Below are 21,882 nucleotides of genomic sequence, written 5' to 3' on the forward strand. Positions count from 1 at the left end.
CGTTGAGATAATATTGTTAGTTGGTGCTGGGTAGATAGGTATAATATGTAGTAGGAAAATCCCATTGAAGGTGAAAAAAATAGTTTCTGGTAATGGGTTCGAATACTTGCGTAAGTTAGTGCTAAGAAAAAGAAGAGTTATTGAGGGAAATTTTTGGACTAAATCTGAATTTGAGTGGTGATTTGCTCGTATTTTAGGTACCTAGGTATTTAGAGGTAGTTTTGAAATTGTAATCAAAGACATGCATTTTATATGTACGTACTCGTATTCATTAAAAGCGCGGATTCGATGCTGTTAAGAATCATCAGCATTTTGAGTTGACATTCAATGAAGAATATCAAAATTGTATTGTAAACACTGTTTCAATTTGCATGAAATAATATCAGTATTGGTTCGTGTTGTTTTTCAACAATGTTTTATTCAAATATTATTGTTTGAAGGTGAAAATTTCCTCTAAATTCGAATTACACCTCGCGAAAATTTGAAAAATTGATCGCATAATGCATTATGCATGCCCTTGTACAACATACACGACTTTTTAAAATGATTTATTCATTCTCATAACACATATTTGGCTTTTTGAATTTAATAAAAGTGTGCCTAATACTTTTTAAAAAATGAATCTTCGATAAGGAAATTAATCATCAATCGACAAAAATAATTCAACCTTTTTTGATTAAAATCATCAACGTTTCAGTTTCAAAATTTATTACTGTTCTCCTGCCAACTTCTGCATAGGCAACTCATTCATCATGCTGTCTTCCATTCATGGGCAAAATTTATGGAAGTCTTCTTTACGCGTCATGGAATAATTCATGTTGCATTTTTACTTACTTACTTAGCTACATGTACCTACTTAATGTTCATCAAGAATGAGGAAATATGTTTTTGTATAAAGTGTTTACTTTAATACGAGTACCTATAAGTTTAATGGTGGTGCTACCGTCTGGTTTATCTCATAGTTATGGACATGAAATTTATAAACGACATTAGGTCGAATGAAGTTTTTTTTTTTTTCAAAATAATATCCCATCATCCATTTTTGAAGATACATTAACGATAATCAGCGAACGATATTAGAATATAAATAATTGATTAAATAAGTAATCGTGTAATTATACTTGCCGTAAAAGGAATAATAAGTAATTTTGGATGAATTTGAAACAGAATCACGTTCACGTCTTTATTTTAGACTCACTCTCTCTTCAAGGAAAGTGATTGACTGCAGGTATATTGCATTCCGTGTTCAATATTCTGTTTACATTTTTGTAATTTCAGACGTTTGTGTTTGTTTCCCTTTCTTAGCGATCTTTGGTGCTTTGTATTTAAATTCATTTCTCGATTCACTTTTTGAATCGTAACATGTTTAGAAAATTTATTTCGAGAGAATCAAACGTGATAAATTATTATTGAACTGTTGGGACAGGCTAAAAGTATCAAAAAATTTTGTAATTATCACCCTAGCCCTAGACCTAACCTCAAATAGGAGACATGAAAGGGTCCACATTTTCAGTTTTTAGATGTTGGGAAGAAAAATACAGCCCCTACACAAAAAATAGTTCAGATCAAAATTAATCAATATCAAATTACTCACAAAATGATACCAAACATACCCCCATAACATTAACCCATACTAATCCCATTCCTATTTCAGCATCTTTAATGATGGTATTTTCTCAAATATTGAAAATTTCGCGAAAAAATCATTACAATGCTTAATTTTTTACTTTTCATGACAAAAGATGGGACTGATCCTGAAACCATAATTTTTGAGACTAAATTGCAAAACCGATTCAGGAGCTCCCAAAATTATAAAAATTGTGCTTCTTTAATGTCATCACTGTTTTTGCCTATTCCTGACAGAATGAAGTTCAGGGGGTTGTGATGTTGAATATACTTACATTAAACCACTCTTGACAGCCTGCAACCTTTTTCTCCCAGAAATTTTCAACATCTTAAGGGTTCTCAAATTTGAGTTCTCGATTTGAATTTATTTCAAGTTGCACAACCAAACGAATATTGCGACCAAAGTAATTTTGCTATTAAAAACCAGTCCAAATTAAATTTTTGTTGAATTTTATAAGGATTCCAAAGATGTATTAGTTTTTGTCTTGGCGTTGATATAGTCCCAATAAGAATTTTGATAATTTAGAAATTATATACTTTGATGGCAAATTTAAAAAAAAAATTGAATCAACCGTCTACGTTTATTCGGGCCAATTATAATCAAAATTCAATAAATATGTACATATGTAAAAAAAAAATGGCATTTATTGAATATATAGTACGAGTACAATTTATCCTAAGGCCGAGTTACATTTGTACTTCAATCTTGAAATCGTATAGGTAACATAAAAATTTGATTGTCCTGGATTTGCGGAAGTTCGAAAAGTATCAATAAAAGGTACCTATTACCTCTATAATACACATTTGAAGGATACAAGATCGCTTACAATACACAAAAAATAACATAAGCTATCACATAAAATTAAAATGTATAAAATTGAAAAAAAAAATATCACATCTATTTCTTTAAACTTATAATGAATCGTATAAGAAACAAATGAAAAGAAAGAGAGACAGAGAGAGAAACATTAATGAATAAATAAAAGAAGAAAATTATCGGAAAATTTTGATTAACCGTTCAAGAAGTCATTGACCGATTTCAATGCTGAAATTGGGATCTGCAAAACAAACATATTATTATTAGCATAACATCATATTATGTACGAGTGGCAATGAGAAGTTTAAAGTGTCATGTGGTGTAACTTACGTTGAAAATTCTGTCATAATCTGGTTTTCCACCGGGTCCAGCTGGTCTGAAACCACTAGGAGATCCAACTCCGGCGCTAGCGCTGCTTCCAGCATAAGCTCCGGCTGATGCAGAAGCTTGAGATGAAGCAACAGAAGCTTCTTCGGAGCTACCAGCACCAGCGAATCTGGTGTTGAAATCTGGAGTACCACCAATACTAGCACTGGCTGCGGCTACTCCATTTTGACTAGCGGTTGCTCCGGCGCTTCCTGAACCATTTTCAATGTATACTCCTTGACCTTGTTGAGCTATAAACATTATTTTTTCATCGTTAGAGATTTATTAGAAACGAAAATTAAAAAAAAAAAAAAAATACTGCTTACATTTACGAGTACCTTTACCTTTGGTTTTAACGTATTCGTTGACTGATTGGAGGACGTTGATGGGAATCTGTGAAACAAATGCCGAGGATAAGTTGCTAATTCTTTGAAGACTATTGAAAATGCAAGAGATGTGAGATGTTTACTTACGGCGAAGATACGGTCGAAAAATCCATTTCCATTTCCATTTTGAAGTGGTGGTCTTTGCTGGCCGTAATCGAAACCAGATGAAGCTCCGGCTGAAGCTCCGGCGTTTCCGTAACCACCGACTCCGGCACTAGCTCCGGCTTCGGGGATACCGGCTGAGGCGAATAATCCACCGCCACCGGGACCTCCACCGAGTCCAGCTGATGCTTGGTATCCTCCGAAACTGGCTGAGACTCCTTTTTTCAATATTTTTTTATCGGCTGGAATTTCCTGTAGAAGAGCATAGATGTTTTAATTAGTTTAAAATCACGTTATAGGATTGGTTGCAGAGAAACAATTTTAGGACTTTGACCAAATTTCACGAAGATCTAATTTTCAAGTTGGGAGTAATCCAGAAAAAATCTTAATACCGGAGGTGTCCTTTGAAGGGGATGTGTGCTCTCAAAAAGGAGGCAATTTCAAAAAAAAAATCATATTTTTTCGTTACAACTCCTCAATGTGGTCGGAAGAAAACACGTTTTTGGGAAAATCATGTGCCAGAGAACCGCGAAGAATGAAGGGGATGTAGTCTTTCTCATCCCACATGTTGAGCCAGATCCAGTACTCGTATCGAAGGTTGAAAAACCCGACTGGATTAAACCACATCCTCCGCTTGATTAAATACAATTTAATTATTTTTTATATGAATAATCTCCAGTTTCTACACCTATTGATATCTTAATCAGCGATTGGCATACTTTTGAAATGACTTATAAACCACTGGTTTATGACTTCTGAGAATTTCCCATTGCAGAAATTTTCCATTCGAGGTTGAGTTATTTTCAAAACGTGATAGAAGAACGTTGGGAAAATCCGAGCTCATCTGAAGCTCATAAAATACAACCAGCACAATTGAACTTACGCTTACGCACACTTCGAATTGAAAACCGGTTCGTTATCCATTCGCAAGAATATTGTTCCGGTTACGATCAACAACTCGGCGATGTTGTTGTTTTGCAAATATCGTATAGTCATTTTTATGAAGATGCAAATTATGGGGTAGACTCTTATTTATAGTTCGTTGATCCGTTGCACACGTCTGGGAGCTGTAAACTTTCCGTATAGGTACAGCAAAAATCCAGCTAACCGTTATTTTTACGACCGACTTACGAGGAGATTTTTAATTCTTTACAACTTGCAACAGAAAATCATTGGCGTGGGCGTTGGTAAATTATCTCGTATTTTTACGAAGAGATCACAACAGGGTATTATATGTACTCGTAATTTTGGCAAAACAATGCATTATTCATTCGCGTCAAAAAAAGTTGTGGAAAAAATCATCAAAACAACATTATAACCGCGTTAAATAACCATCCTAGGTTTTAATTACACCTTTAGCCCTAGCAGCTTAAAAATAATGGATTAAGTGCGAAGTAAAATTCATTCTATACTTACATTATCTTCGACGAAAACATTTTTAATATCATTCGGACGAGCTGAAACGATGGCTGAGTAGGCGAAAACACCCAAAACGAAAATCGCGAACTTCATGTCGATTGTTACTTGGTGCACGTCTGAAACACAAATAACCTTCAATGAATTTTTCACAGAATGTACATTTGATTTTTCAATACACTGGCGGTGGCGCTGTCGCCGCACCGAATTAAAAGCGGAAGAAAATTTACACCAACCGGTTCGTAATTACTTACGTAGAAATACCTACAGTACTTATAGTGGCGGTGTTTCTTACTACGCTTATAAAATGTTATAATATTGTGTTAATGAAAAGCCTACAATGGTTACAAATACGAGTAGGTACATGGTGTGTATAAAGTCGCTGCTCGAGCGAGGTTTTGTACCTATAGGTAGCTAAGGTACATAGTACATACTTATGCTACATGTCGTATGAGCTACTTGAAGATTGAAGGCGACCTTCTGGTCGATAAAATTCACACATTATGAATTCGTCGGTCGACTACACGAGTACCAAAATTTGTGGAATTTTGGATGGTTACGTCATTCATACATGTGCCATGCCAACTACGAATTTATTTTCGTAAAAATGTCAACTAGTGAATGGAAGAGAATTCAAGGCAGAAGAGATGAGGTGGATACGAGTTTTATAGTTGTTTTTAATTCTGTGAAATATTTTTGAGCAGAAAGTAGGAATTCATTCGATTTTTTTATTTCAAGATATTGAAAGATGAAATGATGTACATATATGTATTTCTATCTGCTCAAAAAGACAATCTGATGGGGTAGTTTTTTATCTCCACTTCTTTCCCTCAAGTAAACTAAAAAATTAATATCTTTCTTTAAAGGTCTTTCACTTTTTCTAAAATTCGAGTTGAATTGATTTTTTTTGTTAAAATATCTAAACCGGCTTTCATTCTCTGATATTTCAACGAGATAACATGTATCAGGTGATCTTTTTTCGATCTCTTTGCTTTTAATATCTGCTGTTTTTTTTTTTTTTTTTTTTTTTTTTTTACAAATGCTTCAGTTTTCGGCGATTTAGATAAATTTTAATCCAACATGATCTTTGGAGACTTTGGAGAAAGAGAGAAGGGAGAGGGGCATTTTTAAATCATTTCTCACTTAAAAATTTCATTTCAGTTTCGAAAAATTATCTATTTTGTGAATTCCACCGTTCAGTGCCCCCGTACTTCTATTTTGAAAAAAGTGAGTCACCGAGGATACTCTAAGGTGCAAAGTCTAAAAGAATAAACGAATATTTGGATTTAGTAATCTTCAAATTTGTAAAAATCGACCTATCACACCTGCATTCGAAATTTGGAAGCTGAAAGGGTATTGAGGGGCGGTTTCCAAAATAAAATATTCCAACTCTGCACCCTCAAAAACCTAATAAACTTCGTGCCAAACTTGGTTTTTATCTATTTTTGCATGTGATGGTGGGAGGAGAGCTTACAGGGGTGGGGGGTCAGATTGAAAAAATGAGCCAGTATTTGAACTCACTGCTTTCGAAGTTGTAACAATCGATAGGCCATTTTACTTTTATAATTTTTTTCAAAAATGTTGGTGGAAATGGGGAAGGGGGCGTCTTTGTGCTGCCAGCATCCTCGAAAACTAAATCAACGAGAAATCACATGTCAGTTTCAATTTTTTCTCGATTATATTAGGGGCTGTGAGGGAGGGAGGGAGGGAGAGAGGGAGGAAGCTCTGAGCAGTCAGATTATTGATATAATGAGTTAATTGTTGAACATACGAGTCAAATCAGTAGAAATCGATATGCCACTTTATTTTTATTTATATTATTGAAATTTTGGTCAAAATAGGGAGGCTAGGTTTCTGTGTTTCCATCACCCTCGAAAACTTGAAACACTTGTCATCTAAAATTTTTTTTGACCATAATGCATTTTTTTTTAAATTTTAGTCGAAATGGAGGGAAGGGGTTCTTGTTTTTCTTAAATGTGTCAAGGTAAGTATTATAATTTTGAAAGCTGCCTTATAATTTTGTTCATAATTATGAAAAGTTAAACTCTCACCATGAAAATTAAGTTTTGAGGTTCAAATTTTTCATGATCAATTTTGAAATAATCTTGCAAAAACATTGCTTCAAATTCTACGATACTCAAAATTATGACTTACGAGTATGAGCCTTCAATGTTTGGCTGTTTCTCAAGAAATTGCAAATGAGTGAAAATTACAAGACTCGTATCTCTCTCCTCAGGTTTTTGTAGGGGGGGGGGGAGGGTGAAGGACAAAAATTGTGGTAGTTTGCAAGACTATTCAAAAAAATTACTTGTAGGTAAATAAATTTTGAGGAAGAGGGAAGGACCTACTTACTTCATTTTTAATTAAAAGTTGCTCCTTATGAGACAAATCATGGAACAAAACTAAAAAAAATTCAAAAATTGTGATTTTTTATTTTAAAGAAATAATCTATGTAAATTAAACATAGGTATGTTTTGGATGTTGAAGAAAAATTCGAGTATTTCTATCTGAAAAAAAATGCATTATATAATTTTAGTCTTGTATCAAAAAACCCTGAAAAAATTGAAAGATTGATTGGAAATTTTTTCTTTCGAACTATGATTTTTTTTCAATCTCGAAAACTAAAAAACGTATTGATCGATCAAGAGGTTTTCCCTTCCCTTCCTTTTTTTACGGAAAAGTTCAATTTCTTTTCTTATACTTAACTTACTTACATAAAATCTTGTTATTGAAACGGTAAGTTGAGTAACATTTTTCATTCATGTTGAAAGGTCAAAATGTAATAGAGGCAATTGCTATGTTTTATTCACATTTTTATACAATGGTATATTTTTTCAAAAATTGCAGAAACACTAAAAAAAAATAAAATGACCTTCAACTCAGAATTTTACGGAATGAATTAAATATGGAAATATAAAAATTTCAGTTAGAGAAAAAATATATTAATTAAATCAGATTTTTAAATCGCTCTTTCTCTTTTTCTAGTACATATATTATTACACTACTTGGAAAAACATAAAATTTGTCAACTCAGCAAAAAAAGTATAAAAAATTCCTTGATAAAGATAAAAAATGAAAAAATTGTTTCAAAAAATTGTAAGAGTATATAAAAAGGAAATTTTGAGCAATTATTGCAAGAAGAAAAATCTTTCTTTTTTTTTACAATTTGTACTCGTAAATGAAACATCTAAACATTTCCTAGTACTTGTAATTCACAATGGACAATGTTTTTAGTTTAATAAAATCATCTCACTTCGTTTCAATTCCTTCTGGGTATTTGTCTTAAACTAGATTGCTTCCTCATAGCAGCAAGTAGGTACATATAAAACATTTTTCCAAATTTTGTTTAAAACGATAATCAGTGTTGTCGTTTAACCTACTACAACACCTCTCTGCAAAGCATCAACGTATCTACAACTACAACGTTGGAACATCTAGTGAAGTGATTACTTCTTGATAGTTACATTGTTCTAGGAAAACCTTCAAGAATATAAATACAGGTATTTCCTCGAATATGAAATATAAAGCAACGATAATGAAAGGGTGGTAAATGGAATTACAAGCATTGTGCACGACTCTACCGTATAAAGGTAAACTTGAGAAAAGATGATCGTAAATTCAAGTGAAATATTGGCAACTAGGTACGATGATGTTTCCGTTCCATAAAAGATTAATTGTTGTCGTTGCTTTTTTTTTTCTTCTCGTTTTCAAAGTAAATAAATAAAGTACCCGTATATGAATAATTGTAGCACGAGTATACCTACATATACGTACAAGAATTGTATTTTAATGACGTAATAATTTATGTTACGCCGGGCCGAGTATAACCAAGAAGTTTTCATTATTAATGTGTATTCGAATTACCAAACTATTACACAATTGTTATCAACAGTCAAAGTAATACTTATGTATTACAAAATACATCTCTGTTCTGTACTCTTGAGGTATGATTGTCGTCTTAAAACTATGTGTAGGTATATATTGATGATGATATTGAAAGACATCTGAACAACATCAATCTCCTATTATAACTCGTATAGGTATATTATGGAAAAGTTTCAATTACAAAAAAATAGGTACGCCAAAGTCATATCAAGTTGTGAGCTGCACGTTTTTTTTTAAACCGCGCAATTTTAATTAAATATTGTACATTTGTGGTTCTATATCGCAAGCCTCGGACGGTATACATCGTTTAATTAATGATACGTTCAAAAAAACCTGACTAGTTACTTCGCCATAGCGAGTACTTGGAATGGATAAGACGAGACTCATAGTTAAATTACCATAAACCCGAGATATGCGGCAAAACAAAGTACGAAATTCGACATGCTATTATAATTAAAGTTTGCTTTTTCATGTACGATTGTATAATGCGTAAATTCGGTACTAGGAGAAGAAAAAAACAGCGCAACAATACAAAAATGGTATTTTAAATTTTGAGTTTTTTTTCTAAATATTCATCAACGCCTTCGAACTTGAAGTAAAGGTGTTTGCCAAAACGAGGTCAAGCGAGTAGGTAAATTGGAATAAAAATAAGTAGGTACATCTTTCGTATTTGTACCTCAAAGATTCGCGGATTTGTTTTTTTCGGCGAAAATTTCACGATTGCAAACATGAAATTGATTCTTATAAAACGTTCGTTAGTCATTTTAATTACACGAGTGGATATGAGTTTTGTATTATATAATTAAGGGGAATTTTGATTTATGGATACCCGTCGAATATAAACAATAGTCGAAGACGTTTTCATAATTGATATTCTTAAAAGAGATATTTATGACGAGGTGACAATAAAAAAGCCGTAGAGAGACTCGTTTAAGATTTTCTAAACTGATATGTAGGTATGTAAATAAACTTGCGGTTGAGATGTCTGGTGTATTCAAATCACGAGCCGACATCTAATTTGAGATTTAATTCACGTACATTAAGAAAAGTACTAATATGTCTAAGAAAAACCCCGACTAGAGTTGATATTTTGATCCCGTATCATACATAAACAAAGAAACTTGAGTAGATTATGGAAAAGAACCAGTTCGAATCCAAGAAGTAGGGAGAAACGCCAAAATGAAAATAAAATTGCATCAGTTGTTTTGAAATCCTATAAATTGTACCTAAATCGTGTAAGTAGGTACGTAAGTATAAAGAAACTAACGTACTTAACGGTTGTTTGTATTCGTTGAGAATTGTTAATTTTGACGAATGATACGTATTAATAATTTATAAGGTTGCAAATTCACGTGTAGGTAGGTTAGGTATATCCGCATTATGCTAAAAATTTGAATTCCGAATTGAAAAACTGCGTTGTACATATTTGCTGAGAGGTTGAAATATAGGTAGCAGAAATAACTCATACTGTGGGTTTAATTTTTTTGAAATTTGCTTAATTTGGAAATGGAAAGGAGCAGTGGCGTTATTGTGAGAAAAATTAATTTTTTTACGTCATGATTTTTGACATAATTAATGGGTAACTTTTTGAGACAAAGAGAAGAAGAAAAAAGGTTGTCTTGTGTAAAGATTTATTCTAATTCAAAACCTTAATCTGGTTTTATTTTTTAAGACTAATAAAAAATATTTTCTTGAAGTAGCTCAACTTTGCATGTGAAGAAATTATAAAGCTGGAAGAAAATGTGTCGTTAGAAATTGAGTTTTCGTCACTTGAAGTCACATCATCTCAAAATCAACGTTGAAAAATGTTTATAATTTTTGAAAATTGACTAGCAGGTATCCAGGCAAAACTCAAAAGTGTCATTTAAAGTAATATTAGATAAAGAGCTTCACATTTTTTCATAATAAATTCCAAAAATTGTTGTTTTTTGCAAACAATTTCAAAAATGCTTATTTTTTCCCAACATTGTGAAAAAGTTTTGATTTTTGCCAAAAATTGACAAAAATTTTAGCTTCTTAATAATTGAAATCTCACTTTTTTGGCTAAAATTTTCAAAAATTACCTACCAAAAAAATGCAAAAAAGTCTCGTTTTTTGAAAACAGTTGCAAAAAAAGTAATTTCTTTGTCAATAATTCCCAAAAGTTCGGCTTTTTGCTGAAATCTTGCTTATGGACAGAAGTACAAAATATTGTTACTTTTCAGTAATTTTGCTAAAAGATTTTCACTTTTTTTCAAAAATGATCAAAAGTTGCTTGTATGCCAGAAATTGTCAAAAAATATCACTTTTTTTTACCAATAATTCCTAAAAAAAAATACTGCTTTTTGCTGGAATTGTCGAAGTCTTTTTTTTTAGTTTTTGTCAAAAATTCTCGCTTTTTAGCAAAATTGTAAAAAAAATTAGAAATTCCAGAAAGTCTCATTTTGTTCCAAAAATTATCAAAAAGTCTCACCTTTTTTCCAGAAATTTCCAAAACACCCTTCCTTTTGTTAAAATTGCTAAAGTTTTGCTTTTTGCTGAAAATTGTGTTTTTTTTTTTGGTCAGAATTGCACAAATCCTTGCTTTGTTGTCAAAGACGTTCAAAACTCACGCTTTTTTACCAAAAATTTTTAAAATAAAAATCCAAGTTTTTTAAAGGAAAAGTCAAAACATTTCAATTCGTTGTGTTCTGTTTTTTTCAGTGATTTTGCTCACTTTTTGGTTACATTTTGGTTACTTTTTCGAGCTTTTTTAGTTACTACATGTTACTTTTTGTGGAAAAAATTGAGTACAAGCCCTGAATTTTAGAAAAATGTACGTAAGAAACAATGTTGTGAAAAATAAAATTTCCTATCCCCAGTGCTTCATTAATTTTTTGATACGATCAACGGCCGATGAAATTTAATTAGTAGAAAACATATTTTTACGAGGTAGACCTACATACCTATTTTGTTATTCCAAAATGGAAAAAAATGGTTTAAAAAAATTGTGAAATTAATCAATATCTAAAAACTTGAATTTTTGGGTTTTTGGACGTGCTTTTTCGATTTATGTTTTTTGCAACAAAACAAAGCTATTTAGTAAGAAAGTAACCTGAATGCTCTACAGATAGAAAGTTCTTTAACGCTTGGTTTTCCCATTTCCCCTAAAATTAATTTTTTCATTTTGGTGATGAAAAAATAAAATTGAAAAAAATTCAACTTTTTTATTTCAAACTGTCGATTTAACTTTTCAACGTTTTCTTGTTATTTGTGCTATAAAAACAAAACTTTTCAGAAAAAAAGAATTGCACTACACCGTGACGAATTTTGTGCTCTAAAATTTAGTTTATTTTAATTTTTTTCGTATAATCCTCCGGTTTTTCTGAAAATCAATTTTTTGTGATGCAAAATTTGAAATTCTTCAAGTTTTAGTAATCGTTAAGAATAGATTTTTGAGAAAAATTAAAGGATATTTTTAAAAAATGGTGATAGGGGGGGGGGCAAAAAATTTCGAGCATGAAATTTTCCATTGTTAAAGTGTGATCTGATCAACGCAAAATCGAAAAAAAATTATGTCTAAAAACCCTCAAATTCAAGTTCTTAGCTGTTGTAATTTATTCTTCATGGTTTTTTAAAACCAATTTTTGATATTTTTGAACTCTTTTGAAGGGACTTTCTTGCATGACTTTTTGAAAATTTTGAAATGTTGTACATATTGTCACCTTAACGATTTCTCTTTGAAGACTGAGTATTTCACACACACAAAAAATCAGCTTAAATAGCTTCTTGGTTCACACCTCAATCTCTGCCATGTTATTCCTCTCTCTGATATGCTTTGAAAAACCAATCCCTATCAACATTTTTGCGATGTAAGACCTCCTCCTCCTCCTTTCCAAAAACAAAACTTCAACTCGAATCTCACTGTACATATTGTCATGATGAAATAGGTTCACCTGAATGTGCTAGAATTTTGTCTTTTGGTTGGGTACTGGGTTGAAAAGAAACAAATTTATTGAAAAAAAAAACTTGGTATAAATATGTACATATGAACAACCTTTGTAGTTTGTAAAGTGACCAGTTTGATGGATGGTTCTGGTTTCTCATACTTAAAATTCTACGAAGTTGAATACTTTTTTAAGAACGTAATACTTAGAAATATAGCACCCTTGGCATTTGCTACCTGTTGCGTTCCCTATTTGTTTAACATCATGTACCTAGCGATTGGTAGGTGGATATAGGAACCGGTTCCAAGCAAGGATCAACCCAAGGGGTATAAATAACCCTTTTCCGAGTCGGAATCACATTTACGTATATTATTCATCGTATGTATATTCACGCAAGGCCAGGTATATAAACTTAAAATAATAACAGAACAATGCCCTGGATGGTTTTAAATTCTGCTCACTCATGGCACATGTTGGTGGAAATCTGTCATACTTGCACAATCACACCTTCGCTTCGTTCGTAACCTATTGTACCTTTCACTTGTACGCCGAACCAAGTGTAACAATATTCACTCATTGGTACGTATATGTATGTACCTATTTGCGAGCATCCACCAGCACCCGGTGGCCGTTAGATTTGTGGGTTAATGCCTATAAGGGAAAATATCCGACTCAACTAGTCGATTTCGCAGTATTATTCTGCGGTCGGTGTTTTTCCTGCAATAGTTGTCGATTCTATTTACGTTCAACTAGATGGTGATGGCGAACCGGATTTGAAAAATCAATTAACTTAGAAAATTGCACCGATATATGACGCATAATGAAATTACCGGTTTAATGGCCGGTCAGTGTAGTGAAATGTTTGTGACATGAACGAAACTATCGCATGGTTTTTACCCACACCTGTGCCCATTGCCTTTAATTTGATCGTAAAAATTGATTCGAATGTGCTGAAATTTGCATCGAATATTGTGCTAATTTACATATTAGAAGTATCGGCACCTGGGACTCGGTGCTCAAAATATTATGGAAAACATTGGCGGAATTATTCAACGAGATCTTGACCTTGATATTGGTATGATTAATGAAATGGCTTCTCTTTCTCTAAATTTTATGATTGGAGAAGGTAGAGGTACCTATACTAATGCTTATCTGCGGGTTACATAAGTCGCGGGTTTATTGATCTTCTTTTTTTTAATGTACTTGACATTGAAGTACAAAGTACCTACTTAAGAATCAAAGGCAGATTAACGCGGTTCGCAGATCTTTGTTATTGTGCAAAGACACCTACTGCTTGATTTTAGAAGATGTTGGGTGGAAGAGAAGAGATAACAATAGAATAGCAGAGTAGAATTAAATCGAACTTGTTCACGATGTTAGGAACATTCTCGATTTCCAACGATAAAAACATAAGATGGATTAGTTCCACTAAGTGAGTAAAAAAGTACAACTGGTATCGAACCTGCTCATTTAATGTGGAAAATTACACTTATGGAGATTTTTTTCGTTCGTTAAGATGACCGTGAGCATTAGAGCGTAACTTTTCAAAGCATTGCAAGGAAAATTAATAGAGAACTAGTTTATTGCTTGTAAATAGAATATGCTGGAAAAATTTGTAATGAGAGACGCTATTTGGGGCTAAACTAGAAAATTACTTAATTTTTTATACCTAATGATCAAAAACAGAATTGATGTTCGAACGATTTCTTGAAAAATTTTGGATAATATGACATCTGATTTTAAATCGAGACGAAGTGGGTTTTTTCAGAAATTTGGGCCATCAACTCAAAATAGTGAATCTTATTTGACCACTCGTATTTCAAAACAATCAACAAAATCTAAAGGTGTAAAACTTAAAGTGTGAAGACAAAAATGCACTATAAAATAAAAAAGTCCTTGCTGATATAGGTAGTTTTGAAGCTCATTTTGGGTTAGTTGGTAGAAAAGTATACCTAAATTGACACCACATATCCAAGTATTACTATTCCAATCTCCGAAAAAAAAAACTCTACACCAAAAATTAAAACTTTACTCTATGGAAGGATTTTTTTAAAAAACTGAGAATTTGACTTAATTTTTAAATCATACGTATAAATATAATTAAAAAAGAAAATCTAAAAGCGAAGAAATAAAAAATATATGAAAGTACTTACTCGTCAAAAACTATGTCCAATTTTCTGAAAATTTTCCTGAAACGAAATGCGCCCAACTAAGATAACTCCACTAATCGTACTGTACAGGTGATTCTAAGCGTAGAACGACTCGTGCCTTTTTCTAATAGCATTAGAGAAGGTCAAACCAGATTTCATGCGACGAAGCCGCACGCCAAGGAAGTCCACTGCTGTTCATTACAAGCTTCCTCATTGGTTGAAATCCCTTACACATACACACTCGCAGAAAATTCACCAATTGCTTAGTATTATGCATAATTTCCCTTCTATTTTCCGACGTCATTTTTTTGTTTTTTTTTTCATGAGTCGATGCGATATTGTGAACGTCTTACCCGGTGGAATTTTCATTTTTATCATGAAAACTGTATATTCGTACTTATGTATTGACGTGATGCCCAGAAAATTTTTTTGATGTGATGGAATAATGTTGAGGAAAAAGGTTGGTGTATGAGTCATAATTGCCGAGAGGCGAGCCTTGAAAATATGTGTATTAATCATATGGACCGAGTAAATGCATCGTGGAAAGATTCCTCTGGCGAAGTTTTCTAGTGAATCATCTTGCAAAATTATTCGCGATGTTGGAAACAAAATTCTAAGATAGAATTTCTTTATTTTTTGCTCTTCTTTACGATGAGACCTCCTATTTATAATCTATACCTATAATTAAAGAAAAAAAAACAAGTATATCTCTTCTATGAGGTCGAAGGCATAGTTATTGTTCGGTGCAGGTTTGAAAGTATTTGTGGATCAAGCACCCTCTAGCATTGATCATTAATTTCTGATTAAACAATTTTTTTAAAAGAGCAAGTAGTGTTTAAATGGAAAAAACTGTTATTAAATGAAATTATCACCACTTCTTTTTCTCTTTTTACTGTTAAATATGGCTAAAATTAGAAATTTGTGTTACCTTTATTAAAATCAAAAAGTCTGGTGTGTACTTGATAAGTTCTACTTTTGACAAAGTGATGACAAAATGTTGAAGAAGTTTTCTCCTTCTGTTGATATCAGAAAAATTCTTCAATTTTCCAGAACAGTACAAATCAAATTATTTTCCCCCTTTTTGAGTTTGTTGTTGTTTTTTTTTTACTTTGAAATATTGTTTCGGTTTTTTTTTTGACTTTTCCTTACGGTATTAGTATTATTTTAGATGTTCTTTTTTGATATTTTTTCAATCTTTCATTACTACTTTTTCCAAGTGATCAAATATTTCTAGTCCAAGAACATAAGCATGGAGATTTCCACATTTTGACAAAAAATGTGAGTTTTTTCAAAATCAAACTGTCCTCCGGAACTTTATTGTTTTGTAATAATAATAGCGTGAAAAACATTTTTTTTTTTTTTTGAAGCGAAAGTGGCAGCTTCTAGATACCTCTTAAAAATTGACAACATTAACCTTCAATTATATAGAAAAAATTTATTCTGACGAGTTGATAAAATTTAAAAAGTGGTGACCTTTTTTTAAAAGAAAGGTAAAATGAATTTTCAGATTAAGTTGGGAACAAATAAATTTCTATGCGGAAACTCGAAAATTGCTACTCGTAGGTAGATATTTTGCATGATTTATTTTAGGCTTCAATTTTTGTTTTTTCATTTCATAAAAACTAGTGGGAATATTACCGAGGTATGGAGAACCACTGAAAAATCTTGAAATTTGAATTTCTGTTTTTTTAATGTGTCAAAAAATGAATTATTCGAGTTATTTTGTTTTTATAAAATGTTATACTACATAGCATAAATTTTTTATGATTTTCAACGTTATGTATTTTTTTGCATTTTTTATGCGCTTTTTATCACGTTTCATTGAAATATCAAGCACACTCGTCTTTTTACGAGTAATTTCATAGTTTCTTTCTTAATTCGAGTACAAATTTACCTATAAGTAACACCTTGCAAGAAATTTTCAAAACGTCCATCTTTATAAATTATGCGAGTATTTAAAAAATTTCCAACCACAGCTCATGAAGTCATAATAATCCGAATTTCCGTGAAATCTATGATTAATCATAAATTTTCAATGTATCGCCTGCCACTTCTCTTCTAATCGTACTTTGTTCAACTTCTGTATAGTGTATAGGCAACCAAAGTCACTTTTCCACCTAACAGTGCAGTTTGAATTCTCGAATAAGGAAAATATCCATTTACTTGAAATAGAACCGGTTTCATGTGCCGAAATAGTTCATAATTTTTACTGGGCATATTGTTCCTAGATATGAACCCGTCGCCTTCACGAGTTACATTGAACTTCTCTATGAAGCTCGTGGTAGGCAAAGTTTTCAACACCTTTATCGTAAAGGTTGCTTTATTCTTTGAATTTCAAGGCAGCGATGCTTGATACTCGATTCGTTCTTCAACTCGATATAAACTTACATAAAAACAAGGAACAAAAACCGAACATTACTCGGCGCTACTTCAAAAGATTCCATGAAGCGACCGCTGTTTCAATTCCTTTTGTCCTCAGTACCCTGTAACGACTCCAATTATTTGGTAATCGTACCTGCTGTGTCCTACATGATACCCCAATGACATTATGAAATTCTATGGAAAATTTTTTAGCTGCATACTAAAGTATGAAAATAAGTTCACTTTTATGTGATACATTTTAATTCTAAATTAATTCATTAATATATAACTTGAGAACACTTTGGGAAATATTTCATAGGTAACTTAATGATTAAATGCTTCGAAAATATCGGAAAAATTATTCGGAATTGGCATCTCGTCCTTGTGGTTTTAATCTGTTTCCGTTGACATTACCGCCATTCTGTTGCCATGTCTGGTATTGTTGCTGGATTCTCTCTCGAGCTCTTCTTATAACTGGTCTAGTACTTTTGATTAATTCATTTACCGCGTTTAACGTCGAAATTGGAATCTATAAAGAAGGAATGAATGGTTGAAAGTGATTTGAGATGCTATCAGCTACCTAGATTGAAATTCGTGAATGATCGAATATTACTTGGAAGACATTATTGAAGAATTGATCGGTTGGATCTGGGGTCTGTTGTCTCTTTACTCGAAGAAGAGAGTCACTCGGTGTTGTTCTGAAGGAATCTCTGTCCTATAGAGTGCATTTTAGTATTAATTTGAAATTTGTTTTTGTAGATATGTACGTATAAAATGGTTATTACGATAAAAAGTAAGTTTAAATTAATAAAGCAAAGAAGGAAAATTCTTTTCGAAAAAGAAACTACCCATCTATTAGTAGCCTATTTAATGTGAAGGAATGGATGGGTATGGGTAATTTTGAAAAAATTGATAAAAAAGGTCATCACGTATGTTTTGCCAACTGAAGAACAAAATCTTCTTCCAGCATAATTAAAAAAATGTCAATTTCCCTAAAAAAAAAAGTATGCAAAAAATTAACTACATACGAGTATAAATGTTTGACTTTGAACGAATATTTACTTAATTTTAATAAGCACATGAAAAATTTCACTGTTTGCTGAAAAACAGTAAAACACCATCTAAGGTGATTTTCCATTTACTTTCGTTTTTGAGATAATCTAAGAAATAAATTGAAGACCACTTTCAAGATTCTTCTGCTCTCTAAATTTGAAACAGTGAAATTTCACTGCTTAGCAGTCACGACATTTTGCCTTCTTAAAAGCAGTAGTTTTTTGCTGCAAAACAGTAGAAAATCTACTGAATTAGTCAGTCAAAATTATTTTTACTGACCAATTCAGTAGATTTTCTACTGTTTTGCAGTAAAAAACTACTGCTTTTAAGAAGGCAAAATGTCGTGACTGCTAAGCAGTGAAATTTCACTGTTTCAAATTTAGAGAGTGAGTAGTTGAAAATTTTTTGTAAGTTGCTTATTTTTGGATAAATTCGTGTTTTGAAGATTTTTTCTTCACAAATATTTCGCATTAATTTAGCAAAAATACTAAAAGATATCATTCCTGAAACGGGGGAAATATTTTGGAACAGAGGGGCGCCATTTTTTTGATCATTTTTGATGATTTCAAAAAATTGAAAAAATGTTATGTTCTTTGGCAATTTTTTTCGATTTTTCAAGTTGGCAATAATGACAGAAAAATTGGAACTACTGCGTTCCAAAATATTTCCCTAGTTTCAGGAATGATATTTTTCAGTATTTTTGCTAAATTAATACGAAATATTTACGAGGAAAACGTTTTTAACATTTGAATTTATCGAAAAATGAGAGCGATTTGCAAAAAAAAATTTCAACTGCTCAGAAGAACCCTGAAAGTGGCCTTGGATTTTGACGGCAATAGCATAGATCTACGCACGCAGAATCTCAAATATATATCCACTTTCATTTAGGACTGGCTCATTTTTCGCCCCAAAACAGGAGGTAGCGACAGAAGCAAAAAACCTACGATTTCTTTGAAAATGCCCCCTTTTTGAAGGCCCATTTTCCCCTCCAAGGACAGTTCTGGAGTTGTAAATTTTTCTGAGTAACTTTCAACTCAAATGAAGCCCTCTGCTGAATTTGGTCAAGATCCGCCAATTTGGGGACGGCAGAGGGGGATCCACCCTAGTACTTATACTCGTTAGGGTGTACCTTATTTTGAAAAGATCGAATTTTGTAGCTCCTACCCTCCAAAAACATGACCTCAGGTGAGAAAATAATTCCCTATTTTTTATTTTTCCCCTATCTGTAAAAACAGTGGTGCCGGTAGCCCCCCTGAGTGGAGAAAAAATCAAAAAAATCAAAAAAAAGTTCTATTCATGAAAATTTTTTGTTTCTGCGCCAAAATGTTTCTAAATAATCCACTTTTTAAGAAAAAAATGTCTCCGGCCCTTCAAACCACATTGGCCCCCTAGTAAGGAGCTCCGCAAAGTTGAAAAAATCACTATCAAAGTTATGTAAAATTTGATGAAAATATCTCATTTCCACATTAGAATTGATCTACATAACCCCCTTTTCAAGAAAAAACCATTGTTGGACCTCCAAATTATTTTGGCTCTCTTGCACGGAGCCCCTCAAATTTGGGGGGAAAAATATTAAAAATTGATGTCTGTAGAAATTTTTTGAATTTTTTTTATTTATGTGCAGATTCTTTCTGAATAAGCACTTTTTCAAGAAAAACCTCCCCCCCCCCGAGTCTCTCAAATCATGTTGGTTACCTATAAAGCCTCTCAAAGTTGAAAAAAACAACAAAAAAATGAAAAATTCATATCTATACAAATTTTTTGATAATGTTTCATTGCTGAGCACTACTCGTAGTATTCAAACTATCTGGTCTTTTGCTCAAGCATAATAATTGCACTTTATTGCACATGCATGAAGTGCACTTTTGAGACGGTTTTGACAGTTTTGTATTGCAATCATAAATTATAGATCCAAGATCAAGGCAGCTGGCAGAAAAATATATCAATTTAAGTAGGCACCTAGTCTAAAGTATTATGAGTTCAAGTGGGCCTCGTTTTAAAAAATTCGTTTGTACGTACAATAGGCGATTTGGCGCTGAATTTGAAAATAACAATGATTTCAATTTCGACTTCTGAACTGTGATGTTCAGTCGCCAGTCTTAAAACTGACATTTTTAGTTTCAAAAATTTGAAAAATATGCGTGAATTTTCTCGATTTGGACAAAAACTGTCCCTACAGCTGTTCAGCTGAACTTGTAGATGAAGATGATTTTTGCCTTGTCTCCATAGTAGCAATTTTTGAACCTAAAAATTGGTCATCGTTTTCGTAAATTTTAATGATTTTTGTTTTTTTGGAGTTCAAAATATGGTTACTGGCGAGTTTAGGGATTTTGTATTTTCGTCATGAATCTCTAGAGTCAAATTTTCACAAACTTTTCAGGAATCAAAAAAACCACTTGGCCAGCTAAAAATTTATTCTGTTTATTTTTTTACTTGCTCTTGTTTAAAATCCAATGTTCATTCAATCTAAAGTCACTAAATAAATGGTCTTTTAATCAGTTGAATAAATATCGTAAATTTCTTTTCACATAATTCTCGTTCTGTTGATAACGATTTAATGGAATTTATGGATTCAAGTGAGAGTGTGCCATGTGCTGTGTGGTATTTTATGAATAATTCCTTTAAACCGCTAAAATGCTACGTATGTGGAATCCGAGTTACACGAACTGGATTGTGTAAAAATTCGTCCATTTTGTATAATTTAGAAAACCAGTAAACCCACCTTCTGTTTGTATAAGCATAATGATTTGCAAATGAGTTAGGTTTATAATCGAATGCTATCGGATATCGAAGTAAATAATATCTTGCGTAATCCATAAGTTAATCCTTAAGAGTTGATTCACCACCTATAAGTGCACGTATCGAAACCTTAAACTATAATTAGATCGTTAAATACGAGTAGTTATCAAAATAGTCGAAATTCGACCCTGGATCATAACACTATTATGTTCAAAATACGATGAGTCATTATTGAAGAAAAAAAATGCACAATGTTTCATTAGTAATAAGAGGCACGCTGACACGTCTAATCTTCTTACACGTATAGGTATAATTTCGTATAATAATTTAATTTCATTTTTAGATAAAAAAAATATTTTACACGTACCGATGATTAAAAAAATTACGTAAAAATTGAATGATTTTACTTACGAATACAGTTTTAGCGTCGGTTGCGCACCAAAACACCGTGAACACAATCACCCCGACGAATAAATTAGCTCGCATTTTAACATGAACAATAAGAAAAACTCGCGTCTGAGATTCGTCTACGATGCTCTTTGAAGTAAAAGTTAGCTATTCGATTAAGAATATTGCGAACGAATGTGGCAAATTTCCTCTAGCGTTCTAGCAAACCGAACGGGTAATACTGAAATAAATACGTAATGTATTTAATTAGTTCGAGAGCCTCGCGAATATTTATCCTAGACCTACCTAACAAAACTAGCGATATCTGTCAATTCATCTAGCCAAGGTACGGGATGTTATTAATTTGTACAAAGACCGAAACTGCAGCCAGCGTTGTATTGTGGTTCGTCGATCATCCCACGTGTTTCCTTTAAAAAAAATTCTTCTTAATCGTCATTGACCTAAAAGGCGGCCGTACCGTTAAAAGCGTACGAAAAACAATATCCACCTTTTTGCCATATTTTTTTTTTATTTGAATAAATTCTCTCAAAATCGTAATCTCGTTTACCACAACTGGTTTTTCTAGTTGAGTTTTTAAATTTATCGTATATTTACGGTTGCATAATACTTATAACGATTGGCGCATGCACGTTTCCCTTTGTGTGTATAGTAAATTTAACAATTTTTTC

The 21,882-nt window shown here is 32.4% G+C and overlaps 2 protein-coding genes and 1 long non-coding RNA gene across 5 annotated transcripts in view; 1 reads left to right on the forward strand and 2 right to left on the reverse strand.

The window, feature by feature from the left end:
• Positions 1-21,882, forward strand: part of LOC135835762 (uncharacterized) — a 153,829-nt gene that overhangs the window by 70,939 nt on the left and 61,008 nt on the right. The window lies entirely within an intron of this gene.
• LOC135835748 (glycine-rich protein 1-like) lies at positions 2,254-14,816 on the reverse strand. 2 transcript variants are annotated; one of them, XM_065350161.1, is made up of 6 exons: positions 14,657-14,816; positions 4,714-4,832; positions 3,283-3,549; positions 3,154-3,202; positions 2,774-3,060; positions 2,254-2,684 (listed from the first exon to the last, which is right to left on the reverse strand). In XM_065350161.1, exons 2-6 carry the CDS (start codon positions 4,807-4,809, stop codon positions 2,637-2,639), a joined length of 747 nt encoding a protein of 248 aa, XP_065206233.1. In that variant the 5' UTR covers positions 4,810-4,832; positions 14,657-14,816; the 3' UTR covers positions 2,254-2,636. The 2 variants fall into 2 exon arrangements, with proteins under 2 accessions (XP_065206233.1, XP_065206232.1); XM_065350160.1 differs by having other exon boundaries at positions 3,136-3,202.
• LOC135835749 (uncharacterized) lies at positions 17,258-21,687 on the reverse strand. Of its 2 annotated transcripts, XM_065350163.1 has the most exons (4): positions 21,500-21,687; positions 21,218-21,434; positions 17,628-17,729; positions 17,258-17,543 (listed from the first exon to the last, which is right to left on the reverse strand). In XM_065350163.1, the coding sequence occupies exons 2-4, from the start codon at positions 21,290-21,292 to the stop codon at positions 17,373-17,375; spliced, it is 348 nt and encodes a 115-aa protein (XP_065206235.1). In that variant the 5' UTR covers positions 21,293-21,434; positions 21,500-21,687; the 3' UTR covers positions 17,258-17,372. The 2 variants fall into 2 exon arrangements, with proteins under 2 accessions (XP_065206235.1, XP_065206234.1); XM_065350162.1 differs by having other exon boundaries at positions 21,218-21,687.

Source organism: Planococcus citri, chromosome 2 (assembly GCF_950023065.1).
Source record: "Planococcus citri chromosome 2, ihPlaCitr1.1, whole genome shotgun sequence".
NCBI lineage: Eukaryota > Metazoa > Arthropoda > Insecta > Hemiptera > Pseudococcidae > Planococcus > Planococcus citri.

Bases quoted from the DNA above. Each gene is read 5' to 3' on its own strand.
- LOC135835748 (XM_065350160.1), bottom strand. From the start codon at position 4,809: ATGAAGTTCGCGATTTTCGTTTTGGGTGTTTTCGCCTACTCAGCCATC. The intron at 3,550-4,713 runs GTAAGTATAGAA...GCTCTTCTACAG, and splicing joins ATGTTTTCGTCGAAGATAAT to GAAATTCCAGCCGATAAAAA. The intron at 3,061-3,135 runs GTAAGCAGTATT...TAATGTTTATAG, and splicing joins AGGTAAAGGTACTCGTAAAT to CTCAACAAGGTCAAGGAGTA.
- LOC135835749 (XM_065350163.1), bottom strand. From the start codon at position 21,292: ATGCGAGCTAATTTATTCGTCGGGGTGATTGTGTTCACGGTGTTTTGG. The intron at 17,730-21,217 runs GTAAGTAAAATC...TGCACTCTATAG, and splicing joins CCGACGCTAAAACTGTATTC to GACAGAGATTCCTTCAGAAC. The intron at 17,544-17,627 runs GTAATATTCGAT...CCTTCTTTATAG, and splicing joins TCTTCAATAATGTCTTCCAA to ATTCCAATTTCGACGTTAAA.